The 14,745-nt window shown below is 44.2% G+C and overlaps 2 protein-coding genes across 3 annotated transcripts in view; both read right to left on the bottom strand.

Moving 5' to 3' along the window:
* LOC121279701 (pantothenate kinase 3-like) overlaps positions 1–10,417 on the bottom strand; it is a 44,035-nt gene extending 33,618 nt beyond the window's left edge. The window contains exon 1 of one of the 2 annotated variants that reach the window (XM_041190951.1): positions 9,877–10,417. In XM_041190951.1, coding sequence (XP_041046885.1) covers positions 9,877–10,165 — 289 coding nt within the window. In that variant the 5' untranslated portion in view covers positions 10,166–10,417. The remainder of the gene's footprint in view (positions 1–9,876) is intronic. The other variant, XM_041190947.1, reaches the window with a different exon arrangement.
* A 2,244-nt stretch (positions 10,418–12,661) lies between these two features.
* The window catches only part of mavs (mitochondrial antiviral signaling protein), a 62,353-nt gene continuing 60,269 nt past the window's right edge, over positions 12,662–14,745 (bottom strand). The window contains exon 6 of the mRNA XM_041215465.1: positions 12,662–13,383. The gene's annotated coding sequence lies outside the window, so the exon portion shown is untranslated. The remainder of the gene's footprint in view (positions 13,384–14,745) is intronic.

Genomic DNA, 14,745 nt, shown 5'->3' with positions numbered 1-14,745 from the left:
AGCAAGACCTGCACAATATTCAAGCTTGGACTGAGTGGCAAGTAACATCTGGACCACACAAGTGCCAGGCCATGACATCTCCAACAAGAGAATTCAACCATCTCCCCATGAATTTCAATGGCATTACCATTGCTGAATTCCCCCACTAACAGCAGCTTTGAGGTTACCATTGACCAGAAACGGAATTGGAACAGCCATACAAATGCTGTGGGTACAAGAGCAGGTCAGAAGCTGGGAACTCTAAGGAGAAAAGTCATCTCCTGACTTCACCAAAACCTGTCCACTATCTACAATGCACAAGTTGGGAGTGTGATGGAATACTCTCCAGTTGGCTGCACAAATGCAGCTCCAACAACACAAGAAGCTTGACATCATCCAGGACAAAGCAGCCTGCTTGATTGGCAGCCATCCACTACTTTTAACAACCACACCCTCCTCCACCACTGCACAGAGACAGTCTGTACCATCTACAAGATGCATTGCAGCAACTCACCAAGGCTCCTTGACAGGATCTCCCAAACTCTCAACCTCTACCATCCAGAAAGACAAGGGTAGCAGGCGAATGGGAAAACCACCACCTGGAAGTTCCCCGCCCAGCCACACCATCCCAACTTTGAACTATATTGCCGTTCCTTCACTGCTGCTTTGTCAAAACCTTGGAGCTCCCTAACACTGTGGGTGTACTGCAGTGGTTCAAGGCGGCAGCTTATCACCACTGTATCAAGGACAATTAGGAATGAGCAAATGCTGGCCTTGCCAACAATGCTCACATCCCACAAAAGAATAAAAATGTCGTCATTTATTTCTGCTTCTGTTACAACACATCAACTTGCTCCTCCACTCTAGCCTCATCTCTGGGCTTCCTCATGATAGACTTCCCCTACTGTTTTATTTATGCTCCTAGTGCAAGAATGTGGCGTTCATTTCTTTTCAGGCAAAGATAGCCCCTTCAGTTGTAGCCTTCTGGACCAGCACTCACTCCCATGTCAAAAGAATATGGATACTTAGCTCATGCCCCAACTCTGCAGCTACACATAGACTTTCTTGATCTTCCTCTGCTAAATCCATTCAGCGTGTCACACAAAGCCATGTGGATATTTTGATCCTGGCTTTCAATGCAAACTCAAGTGAATAGATTTTCTCCTCTATAAATTAGAAATCAAATTGATAATTTTCTTCTGAAATCGACTACTGCTCCAGCAAGTAAGGATGGTCTTAAGAATAGTTAGTATGAATAATACCAGTGTAGCATTATACAGAAGAGAAAAAAATATTAAATTTAATATAAATTATACATAATCAAAAATAATCCCAGTTTTCTCAAGGGAAAAAACAAAAAGGGAAAAAACAAAAAGGGAAATAAACAAAAAAATAATAATTTTGTGTGCTTATCTTTTAAAGAGGTCAACAGGGTAGATGCAGGAAGGATGTTTCCCCTGGTTTTTTTTTTTGGGGGGGGGGGGGGGGGGGGGGGGGGGGGGAGTGGCACGTGTGGTATAGACCCAAGGGACACAGTCTCATAATAAGGGATACCCCATTTCAGTTTGAGGTGAGGAGAAATTTCTTCACTCAGGTGGTGAACATTTGGAATTCTCGAGAGGACTGTGGAGGCTCAGAGTATATTCAAGGCAGATCGACAGATAAAGATATCAAGGGATATGGGGAGTGTGCTGGAAAATGGCACCGAGGGAGAAGATCAGCCATGTTCTAGCTGACTATCTAAAGCCAGGAATAGCTATTTCTCAAGTCATGTTATTGACATCAGAACCCCTTATTTCGAGAACAAAGAACACTTCCTCAGCAGTTGGAAATATCCCACAAACAAAGGCAGAAAACTAGTATGAACTGCAAATTTTTATTCTTTGAACAAAAATGAAACTGATCAGGTTTTCAAATACGACAAAAGCTTTTAATTGCCAAAATAAACAGTTTTGTATTTGATTTCTTTCCTTCAGCATTAAAATAGAAGCTTGCCTCCAATTATGGAAGCATGAAGCTCAACCAATTAGAGAAATATTTTGTTTCCTAAAATTATTTTCTACCAAAGGACTTGATTTCACAAACTTGCACGTTCAAATATGACTTCATATTCAAGAACGACTGGAAAACGTAGACACTGAATAAAAGACAAATTGAAGGAAATTATGGACCCATTACAGAGTTCCTGCAACTGCAGAGCATAAGCAGAGAAAATTGATTTAAAGTACCTAATTCTGCTCTTTCTTCCCTTACCCCAAACAATTTGGAAATTTGCTTTCGCTCCAATTCTCTCCCGTTCCATCAAGTATTAAAAACATAGAAAGAGGTGACAGTGGGGAGCAAGGTGCTACACTCCTCCCCATCAAGCAAGTCAATCACTCCCAGGCCTTCAAAATCCAAGCTAATTCTTCCTCAAGTCCTAACCAGTTAATTCCTTTCTCAGATTTTCAAGAGCTACTCGCAAACTGGCAGCTTCCTGCACATCAAAAGCTCGATTCTATTGAGTTGGCACCATCAGCTTGAAACTGTGCAGAAGCTATCAACTTCCAAATAGTTCTGAAGCTCTGTGAAATTTTGAACAGCCACCAACTCATTGACTGTGCATCAGTAAAACTCACATACAACAGCATCAACTCATGCTCAAGGTTTTACAGATAGGTCAGGGCTGGAAATACTAAGAGAAGCGCCATTCAGGCCAGACAGCTATGCTGAGGAAATATCATCCACCCTCATCTTAGAAAGTGCACAGACTAAAACAAATACAAGCTTGAGCAACAAGGTTTCTTAAAACACTTGAGCCTCCATTCTTTAATAGGCATCAGTGCAGGTAAGTGGTTGTAGAAGGCTGTCAGTTGACAATATAATAATTGGTTAGTTCACATTACATCATGAATAGCAGCCCTCATTTTAGTGCATGATAGAAACATAGGAAGAGGACGAGGTCCAGAGCATGTTCCATCATGACCATGATGAATGCATTAAACTGTACACCTTAATTCCCCAAATACCTTAAATATCTTTGGATAACAAAAATTTTAGATTTAAAATCTACAACTAACCTAGTATGTGGACAAGAGTTCCAAACTTTATCAGCCTGTGTGTGAAGTGTTTCCTAATTTCACACCCAAAAGGTCTGGCTCTAATTTGTTGACTATGCCCCCTAATCTAACACATACCAACTTGCAGAAATAGTTTCTCTATCTAACCTCTGTTCTCCCAAGTTCTGATCAAATCACCACATAACCCAAATTCCAGGGAACAGAACACGAGTTTGCATAATCTCTCTTTGTAATTTAACCCTTGAATTTCAGGTATCATTCTGGCAAATCTACACTGCACTCATATCCATCCTTAAGAGTGGTGTCCAAACTGCTCATAGTACACGAGGTGTGGTCTAACCAGGACTTCTAAAAATTCCTTCAAGGAATGTGGGCTTCACTGGCTGGGCCAGCATTTATTGCCCTTCCCTAATTGCCCTTCAGAGCATTGCAGCAGGGTGCCTTCTTGAACCGCTGCAGTTCATGTGGTGTAGGTACACCCACAGTGCTGTTAGGAAGGGAGTTCCAGGATTTTGGCCCAGCAACATGGATGGAACAGCGATATATTTCCAAGTCAGGATGGTGAGTGACTTGGGGAGGAACTTCCAGGTGGTGGTGTTCTCATGGGCTGCTGCCCTTGCCCTTCTAGATGGTCGTGGGTTTGGAAGGTGCTATTGAAGGAACCTTGGTGAATTCCTGCAGTGCATTTTGTAGATGGTACACACTGCTGCTATTGTGCGTAGGTGATGGAGGGAATGAATGTTTCTGGGTGTGGTGCCAATCAAGTGAGCTTTGTCCTGGACAGTGTCAAGCTTAGAGTATTGTGGGAGATGCACTCATCCAGGCAAGTGGGGTTATCCTATCAAATTCCTGACTTGTGCCTTTATCGATGGTGGATAGGCTTTGGGGAGTCAGAAGGCGAGTTACTCGTCACAGGATTCCTAGCCTCTGGCCTGCTTTTGTAGCCACAGTATTTATAGGGCTAGTCCAGTTCAGCTTCCAGTCAATGGTAACCCCCCGGAATGTTAATGGGGGGGGGGGGGGGGGGGGGGGGGGGTGGGATTCAACAATGGTAATGCCATTCAACATCAAGGCCCAATAGCTAGATTCTCTCTTGTTGAAGATGGTCATTGCTGGCACTTTGTGGCATGAATGTTACTTGCCACTTCTCAGTCCAAGCCTGGATATTGTCCAGGACTTGCTGCACTTGGACATGGACTGCTCCAGTATCTGTGTCGTCGCAAATGGTGCTGAACATTGTGCAATCATCAGCGAACTAAATGTAATATCTCCAAATTTGCAGATGACACAAAGCTGGGTGGGAGGGTGAGCTGTGAGGAGGATGCAGAGATGCTTCAGTGTGACTTGGACAAGCTGAGTGAGTGGGCAAATGCATGGCAGATGCAGTATAATGTTGATAAATGTGAGGTTATCCACTTTGGTAGCAAAAACAGGAAGGCAGATTATTACCTGAATGGCTATAAATTGAGAGGGGGGAAATGTGCAACGAGGCCTGGGTGTCCTTGTACACCAGTCGCTGAAGGTAAGCATGCAGGTGCAGTAAGCAGTAAAGGCAGCAAATGGTATGTTGGCCTTTATAGCGAGAGGATTCGAATACAGGATCAGGGATGTCTTGCTGCAGTTATACAGGGTCTTAGTGAGGCCACATCTGGAATAGCATGTGCAGTTTTGGTCTCCTTATCTGAGGAAGGATGTTCTTGCTGTAGAAGGAGTGCAGCGAAGGTTTACTAGACTGATTCCTGGGATGGTGGGACTGACATAGGAGAAGACCGCTGGAGTTCGTTAGGAGAAGACCGCTGGAGTTCGTTAGGAGAAGACCGCTGGAGTTCGTTAGGAGAAGACCGCTGGAGTTCGTTAGGAGAAGACCGCTGGAGTTCGTTAGGAGAAGACTGCTGGAGTTCGTTAGGAGAAGACCGCTGGAGTTCGTTAGGAGAAGACCGCTGGAGTTCAGAAGAATGAGGGGGGAATCTCAAACCTATAAAATTCTAACAGGACTAGACAGGGTGGATGCAGGGATGATGTTCCCTCCCAATGCTGGGGGAGTCCAGAACCAGGGGTCACAGTGAGGATACGGGGTGAACCATTTAGGACTGAGATCAGGAGAAATTTCTTCACCCAGAGTGGTGAGCCTGTGGAATTCACTACCACAGAAAGTAGTTGAAGCCAAAACATTGAATGCTTTCAAGAAGGAGTTAAATATTGCTCTTTGGGCCAAAGGGAACAAAGGATATGGGGAGAAAGCTGGGGCAGGCTATTGAGTTGGATGATCAGTCATGATCATAACGAATGGCAGAGTAGGCTCGAAGGGCCGAATGGCCTACTCCTGCTCCTATTTTCTATGCTTCTATGAGCATCCCAGCTTCTGACTTTATGATGGAAGGAAGGTCATTGATGAAGCAGCTGAAGGTGGTTGGGCACTGGACACTACCCCAAGAAACTCCTGCAGTGACATCCTGGAACTGGGATGACTGACCTCCAACACACAAAATCTTCTCCCTTTGTGCTAGATATGATGCCAACCAGCGGAGAGTTTTCCCCCCCGATTCCCACTGACTCCAGTTTTGGGAGGGTTCCTTGATGCCACACAGTCAAATATTGTCTTGATGTCAAGGGTAGTCACTCTTACCTCACCTCGAGTTCAGTTCTTTTGTCCATGTTTGAACCAAAGCTGTAATGAGGTCAGGAGCTGAGTGGCCCTGGCAGAACCCAAGCTGGGTGTCAGTGAGCAGGTTATTACTAAGCAAGTGCCGCTTGATAGCAAGGTTGATCAACCCATTCGATCACTGTACTGATGATCAAGAGTAGTAGGATAATTGGCCAGGTTGGACTCGCCCAGTTTTGTGTACACAGGACATACCTGGGCAATTTTCCACATAACCAAGCAAATACATGTTGTAGCTGTACTGGAACAGCTTGGCTAAGGGCATGGCAAGTTCTGGAGCACAAATCTTCAGAACCATTGCCAGAATATTGTCAGGGCCCATTGCCTTTGCACTATCCGGTGCCATCGGCCATTTCTTGATATCACGTGGAGTGAATCAAATTGGCTGAAGACAGGCATCTGTGATGCTGGGGGCCTCCGGAGGAGGCCGAGATGGATCATCCACTCAGCCCTTCTGGCTGAAGTATGATAACAATCCCATTGTTTACATCTGGAGGACTAGTGTACATCAGTATTCTCCAAAGTTTCTTTGGACCTTCATTGTTTCAAGTTTCTCAGCACATAAAATCCAAAGTGGATGCCCTCCATTTGCTGCAGTTCTGTCCATTCACTTAATCCATCATGATCTCTAATTTTATGCTTCCACCTACTCTGCTTTCAATGCTGCCCATCCTTATGCCATCAGTAAATTTAGAAGCGACCTCCTATTCAATCATCTAAGTTGTTAATGAATAGTCGTTAGTTGAGGCCTTAACACAGATCCTTGCAAGACACCATTAGTCACATTCTTGTCATTATTCCTCCTGTGTCCTGCCTCTCAATTACTCAACCAGGTCAATAATTTGCTTTCACTTCCATGGGCTGCAATTTCAACTAACAGTGTCTTATGATGAACTTCAAACCAACAAGAGAGAAAAACATGCTTGACCTCATCCTCATCAACCTGCCTGCCGCAGATGGATCTGTCCATGACAGTATCAGTAGGAGTGACCACCATACAGTCCTTCTGGAGACCAAGTCTCGCCCTCACATTGAGGATACTCTCCACTGTGTTGTGCGGCACTAACACCGTGCTAAATGGGATATTTCCAACAGATCTAGCAACTCAAAACAGGGGATTCATGAGGCACTGTGGGCCATCAGTAGCAGCAGAATTATACTCGAACACCATCTGTAACCTCATGGCCCAGCATATCCCCCATTCTACCATTACCATGAAGCCAGGGGGTCCACCCTGGTTCAATGAAGAGTGCAGGAGGGCAAGCCAGCAGCAGCACACCAGGCATGCCTAAAAATGAGTCGTCAACCTGGTGAAGCTATAATGCAGGACTACTTGCATGCCAAACAGCAGAAGCAGCAAGTGATAGACAGAACTAAGCAATTCCACAACCAACAGATCAGATCTAAGCTCTGCAGTCCTGCCACATCCAGTCACTGGAAGAGGCAGCTTCACAAATATCCCCATCCTCAATGAAGGGGGAGCCCAGCACATCAGTGCACAAGATAAGGCTGAAGCATTTGCAAGAAATTTCAGGCAGAAGTGCCTTATGCTGATGGTATAAGGACAGGCAGCATTGTAAGCAGTGTACATGGAAGAACGGTGACAAATGGGGGGGAATCTACTTTGGATCCATCTCAGCCTCCTCTGGAGGTCTCCAGCATCACAGATGCCAGTCTTCAGCTAATTTGATTCAGTCCACATGATACCAAGGATGGCTGAAGGCAGCAGATAGTGAAAAGATTATGGGCCCTGACAATAATCCAGCAATAGTACTGAAAGATTTGTGCTGCAGAACTTGCCACACCCCTAGCTGTTTCAGTACAGCTACAACACTAGTATCTACCCAGCAATATGGAAAGCTGCCCAGGTACGTCCTGTGCACATAAAGCAGGACTAATCACCCTGCCTAATTACCACCCCAAAAATCTACTCTTGATCAGCAAAGTGATGAAAGGGGTTAACAATGCTGTCAAGCAGCACTTGCCCAGCAATAACCTACGCACTAATGCTCAGTTTGGGTTCTGCCAGGGCCACTCAGCTCCTGACCTTGGCTCAAACATGGACAAAAGAGCTATATTCCTGATGCGAGGTGAGAGTGACTGCCCTTGACATCAAGGCAGCATTTGACTGAGTGAGGATGTGTGATGATGAGTGATTATTGCACAATGTTCAGCACCATTTGCGATTCCTCAGACACTGAAGCAGTCCATGCCCAAATGCAGCAAGATCTGGCTGACAATTGGCAAGTAACATTCATGCCACCTCAGTGCCAGACAATGACCATCTCCAACAAGAGAGAACCTAACCATCACCTCTTGACATTAACTGGCATTACCATTACTGAATTCCCCACTATCAACATTCTGGGGCTTACCATTGGCCAGAAACTGAACTGGACTAGCCAAACAAATACTATGGCTACAAGAGCAGCTCGGAGGTTAGGAATCCTATGACAAGCAACACCTCCTGACTCCCAAAGTCTGTCCACCATCTACAAGGCACAAGTCAAGAGTGTGATGGAATACTGCCCACTTACCTGGATAAGTGCAGCTTCTACAACACTGAAGAAGCTGGACACCGTCCAGGACAAAGCAGTCCGCTTGCACACCATCCACAAACATTCACTCCCTGCACCAACACACAGTATCTACAAGATGCACTGCAGGAATTCACAAAGGCTCCTTAGACAACACCTTCCAAACCCACGACCACACCACCTAGAAGGACAAGAGCAGCAGACACATGGGAATACCACCACCTGGCAGTCCCCCTCCAAGTCACTCCCCATCCTGACTTGGAATTATGTCACCATCCCTTCACTGTCGCTGGGTCAAAATCCTGGAGCTCCCTTCCAAGCAGCACTGTGGGTGTATCTACACCACATGGACTAGAACAATTGGCAGCTCACCACCACCAAGGATAATTAGAGATGGGCAATAAATGCTGGCCAACATGAATGAGTTAAAAATGCCTTACAGAAGTCCATGTAAATGCCATCCATATACATTCCCATGTCCACTACTTTAGTCACCTTGAAAAAATTCAACCAGGTTCATCAGGTATGATCTCATCTTTATCCAGGCTAGCTCTGTCACATTACCCTTAATTAAAAACTAATAAATTTCCTGACTAACAGATGTTAGGCTAACTGGTCTAGAATTCCCTAATTTCTCTGTCCCCATCTTAGGTAACAATGACGTGCACTATATCCAATACTGCACTACAAATATCTGTAATTCTAAAATTGAAAATATTGAATCTGTTGCATCTGCAGCAGCCCTACTAGAGCAATCTAAACCTAATCCCATTGTCCCACGATCACCTCCGCTCCAAATATCGATATGAAACGATGCAGTGATCACTGCCGCAACCATTAGATCAAAAGGCTTCTTTCTCCATTTTCCTGACAAATTTCTCCTAAGCTTCCTTTCAGAATAGGTGTTGACTAATAAATTTTAAGTTGACCAATCGTCCGTCATGTTTAAAAGGTTGAGAACTGTAGTCAAACAACCTTAAGATTTCCACAAAACGTTACAATTATCAGGACGTCAAGGGACCACTTGGACTGAACATGAACACACGCGGAAAAACGAAATCAAGTGCCGTCCCACATTTCCCAACGGGGCAGTTCTCTCGATTCACACACTAATCAGTACATGATAGATAATTGACAGCCCTCAGTGAATTACAGGGTAACTAATCCAATCAAGCGACGAAAAAAAAAAGCAGAGCCTGACTGAGCTGCAAGCCCGGTTAGCATTTATTTCACCTACTGCACGGCTTTAAGTCTTTTCAAGATTCTGCTTTGACAAATGAGCGGCTTTAAAAAAAATAAGAGGGCTTGAACCATCAATTACAATTTGACCATTTAAGAGTAAAACGATCTCGAGAGAGTTTGAAGGGGTATTGTATTACTGGACGGTACCAGGATCATTGGATTAGATATAGATTGCGATGTAGATACGGTGGGTGTTTACACAATGGGAAGCCTCGGTTTTGCACTTGGTGATTTTAAAACATTGATTAAGAGAAAATTTATTTTTTTTTTAAATGTTAAAAACGCATCGCTCACTCAGTGCAATTCAAAAGGCTGCCCAGATCATTGCCATATCTGCGTAACCTTGTGACCACGGGCGGGCGGGCAGATTATCAACGGAACTTTATACCCTACTTACGGGGCCTGTTTTTCTTGACCGTCTCCCGACGCTGCTGTAGCCACCGGCTAGTGCTCGGCGCCCGGTCCCTGTCCCTCTCCCTCTCCGAGCAGCCGGCCCTGCGCTTTTCCGCCTCGGGCTCCTGTGGTTGCTGGTGGAGGTGACACTGCTGCTTCTGCTGGCCGGCAGCCTTTTTCCCTCGGTGCTGGTGGTGTTGCTGCTGCTTCTCCTCTGGCTCTTCCTGCAGCGAGCAGCCACCTCCATGGTAACCGTTCACGACCATCGCCCGGCCGCTGCTCACCGGCTCCATCACCGATCGGGATTTATCTTTTTTTTGGGGGGGGGGGGGGAGGGGTTTAAAAATATCTAAAATGTATATAATATAAAAATAGCCTCAAATCAATTCTTAGGCCTGCATGGGGATAGGGAAGAAAGCAACGGCCTTTTTTTTTTCTTTTAATAAGCAGCCGCGGCCATTCCGCTGTCCGTTATCATCCTCCTCCTCCTGCTGCTGCTGCTCATCATCATCAGCATCATCGTTCAACCGACCCCCGGATCCCACAAACATCGCCACCCGCCCATAACAACATACCGGAAATAACGCCTGATTGACGGACACTTCCCCCCAATCAACACTCTCCCACCGCTGCTCTCCCGCCAATCAGAGAAAAGGGGGGGCGGGCGGGATAGATTGTTTTTAAATACGACGAACTGGATCTTAAAAACACGTTTTGATAATTTTACATGCCTGTCTATGTGTATGTTACCTTAATACTAATACAATCATGATAGTTGTTTTTCTTGGTTTAAAGCCGAGGCCTTTTTTTTGAAAATTCGAGTTCTAGCTGCTCCCTTTCCACGGACCCGGGGAGGGGGGGGGGGAGGTGGGGAAGCGCATGATGGACGTGGCGACAGGCCAATAGATGATGAGGATCTGACTCGTCACCAGCTCCCCAATCAATCAGTGCACAAAGAGGCGGTGCTTATCGAGATGGGTGAAAGGGAGGAAGGTTCTCATGGACGTTAATAACATTTCATTTATCGTTATTGAAGCGATAGTCGCTTATAAACATTTTTTATTTCGGTACGTTTCATGTGGAACTTGTGACGCAGACTGTTTAGTTTGTCCTTAATGACGTTTTACTAATGGCTAACCAATGATGTCATGGGCAGCAGAAAGTGGGACTGATCCAAAGCTCCGGGTGAGTGACAGAGAGGAGGCGGGGCTAAACTCAGGGTTGGTACAGGGGCATCCCATTACTTTTCCCAAATTGCGTAGCCATTAATGTGTGGTTCAGCGAAACAGTACACTTGCCAGGTTTTGTTGTGGAGAATCTAGACATTTAAAAAAAATGTGAATTGCACCAAAAAAATATATTAAACATTTTTCCACTTACTGTATTTATATCACATGAACAGGCCATTCTGCCCAACAGGTCCATGCTGATGTTTGTGCTCTGCAGGAACCTCCTCCCATCCCTCTTCAACTAACCGCCATCGGCATATCCTTCTATTCATTTCTCCCCCGGATGTTTATCCAGCCTCCCGTTAAAGGCTGAATATTTTTTAAGTGGTGAGAGGCTGGCAAATATTGATATTCAGAGGCACCTTGATGTCCTTGTACATGAATTGCAAAAAGTTAACGGGGATATAGTAAGCAATTAAGAAAGCAAATGGCCTTTATTATTGGAGTATAAGGGTGAAGAAATCATTGTATACGGCATGTTGCAATCACGCCTGGAGTCTACAGTTTTGGTCTCCTTATCTTAGGAAGCATATATTTGCTTTGAAGAGACTATTGTTCCATGAAGGGAGATTGAGTAGACTAGGTCTACATTCCCTCGAAGAATGAGAAGTGATCTCATTGAAGAACCTAAAATTCTTAAGGAGATGATTGAGTAGATGTTGGATGGGTGCTTCCCCTGGCTGGAGAGTCTCGGACAAGGGGTCAGAATAAGGTGTCTGCCATTTAGGACTGAGATGAGGAGAAATTTCTTCACTCAAAGGGTTGTGGATCTTTGGCATTCTCTACTGCAGAGCATGATGGTTGCTTAGTTGTTGAGTATATTCAAGAGAGAAATCAATAGACTTATGGATACTGAGGGAATTAACAGTATGGAGATAATGCAGGCAGGTGGCGTTGAGGTAGAAAGTCTGACATGCTTATATTGAAGAGTAGAACAGACTCAAAGGGCTGAATAGCCAACTCCTGCTCCTATTTGTTATGTTCTTATGTGCTATTCTCCTCCACTACTTCTTACCAAGAGTGAGTTCCACATTTTAGCCACTCTCTAGGTAATGAAACTTCTCCTGAATTCTCTCTGGATTTATTCGCGTCTGTCTTATATTTATGGCCCCTGATGCTATGCAGAGAGATTAAGAATTAAGATTGTCAATTAATTTATCATCATCATGAAAGCAAACCTCATAACGCACATCATAATCTCGAACCTTCTCCTACCAGTTTTGCACTGTGCTAAATATAACAAAAACTGCTGATGGTAAATGCACATGTCAATCTGGAAAATTAGCAAAGGTTGACCAAAAGCTTCAAAAACGCTGACAGCTTCAGAAAAGATGACGACTGAACAATGGCCCTGAAAATAATTCCTTGACGCTATTATACTGATAGTGAAATGAAGCATGGGTTGTCATAATTTAAGCTGCAGGTTAGTTGACATTCAATCATTTCTCTAATAATATGCATATGTTTAGCACTTTTCATGTAATAAAACACCCTGAGGCACTTCACATTTGGTGAGTAATGAATCAGATTGTAGACAATTGAGGAAAATTGACAGATGCATACATAGGGTAGGAATTTATTTGAGGAATAAAAACCGAAAATGCTGGAAATGCTCAGCAGGCTAGGCAGGGTCTCTGGAGAGAGAAACAGTTTACATTTCAAGTCAATGGCTTTTTGTCAGAACCCTTGTAAATGCAAGTTCGTTCTTTCCTGCAATCCTTTCAGTGGTCACATTTGCAACCGTATAATGTCACAGCCAGGAAGTTTGTTAGCTGAAGCATATGTTTTGTCATACTTTGTAAATTTGGTTTTGCCTTTATTAACAATCAGCATTTGTGTTGACCTTGCAATTATTCCCATTCTATCCGATGTCAAACCTTCACTTTCTCCTCTGTATTGTTATGTGAAAATGCCCTCCTGAACCCATTCAGTGTTTTTTCTGCCAATAAAGTTTTATATTCTATTTCTCCATGGTTAAAATTCAGAGTAAGCTGCTTGCACAACTTGCCTCTCTTCCACAGACAGATTTATTTTTGATTGCATGACTCATGAATGCAATTGCTACAATTCAGCTCTGAATAATAAAGTGCATGCCTTAAAACAGATACTGACTCCAATCAGAATTATTTACTGGATGGATTTTATCCAACACTCAGATTTTACTTCTGATTCGCACTGTGTTGTATCTGATGACTGGATTGCAGCAAATGCTGTGCTGTCCAATAGTCTGATGGAATATTTCCTCTGCTGTTGGAAATTAAGCCACCAATTGTAAATTTTGCCTAAAAACAGAAGAAAAAGTTAGGAACAAGAAAATACCATTTGGCACATTACAACTCATCCCTTCATTGTTCTTTCCCAGTATTGTATTCTGAACAGTCCAATATGTTTGGCTGAACTACCCTGACTGGCAAAAAATTGCAAGCATTTGAAAATCTCGCAAAGATCCAAATCTCTCAATGATTAAATTCCAAAATCGAAACATAAATGCATAGAATCATGAAGTCATAGAATAAGATAGCACAGAAGGAGGCCATTCTGCCCATCAGGTCTATGCTGGCTCACAACCCCATGCCACTACTCTTTGCCCATATCACAGCACACTTTTTCTCCTTCAAGTATTTGTCCAATTCCCTTTTGAAAGCTGCTATTGAATTTACCTCCACCATTCCATCAGGCAGTGCATTCCAGATCCTCATAAAAGTGCTTTTCCTCATGTCACCTCTGGTTCTTTTACAAGACACCTTAAATCTGTGCTCTCTCATTATCCACCCTTCATTTTCTCTTTTCTTACTCTAAACACTTCATGATTTTAAACACCTCTATCAAATCTCCCTTTCATCTTCATTGCTCTCAGGAGACCAATCCCAGCTTTCCCAGTCTCATTCCCTCATCGCTGGAACCATTCGAGTAAATCTCTTCTGCACACTCTTCAAAGAATTAACATCCTTCCTAACGTGTAGTGCCCAGAATTAGACACAATGGGTAGAACCTTACAGTCCCGCCAGCAGCAGGAAGCTTGGCAGGCGGGGCAACTTAATTTGGCATGAGGCCGAAAATCAGTTTCCCAACGGTGGGATGAACTTTAGGAATTAAGTTCTTGGGACTTTATAGGTGGGTTAAAGGCAGGTCGAGCTTCCGACGAACAATATCGAACCTCTCTTGCATGCGTTAGCAAGTCATGCATGTTCATTAAAATGCCAGCTTGCCAGAATTAAGTTCCCCACCAAATTAAGTGCCCTGCTAGCGAGAAATTAGAACACTCGCTTTTACGATTGCACATAGGGAGCGTGCACCTGGCGAGGTAGACTTCATCCATGATTAATAGCGAGTTGCCACTGCATTGTCCTCTTTGGGGAAAATCTTTAAACGCCAGTCTATGCTTGAGACCAGTTGGCGGCAGTGCAAGTTGAGTAGAGGATGATCAAGAAAAGGAGGAAGAGTTAGGGGGCACTGGTGCAGCAGTGGCCTTGCAAAGGTGGAAGGGATAGTGCATGCTCATAGTCATAGAGTCATAGAGGTCTACAGCACAGAAAAAGGCCCTTTGGCCCATCGAGTCTGCGCCGGTCAAACAAGTACCCAACTATTCTAATCCCATTTCCTATTAAATATGGCACCTGGACCTTCGACCCCATGAGGTAATG

This window comes from Carcharodon carcharias, chromosome 1, assembly GCF_017639515.1.
Source record: "Carcharodon carcharias isolate sCarCar2 chromosome 1, sCarCar2.pri, whole genome shotgun sequence".
Lineage (NCBI taxonomy): Eukaryota > Metazoa > Chordata > Chondrichthyes > Lamniformes > Lamnidae > Carcharodon > Carcharodon carcharias.
This window is presented reverse-complemented; position numbering and strand designations above follow the sequence as displayed.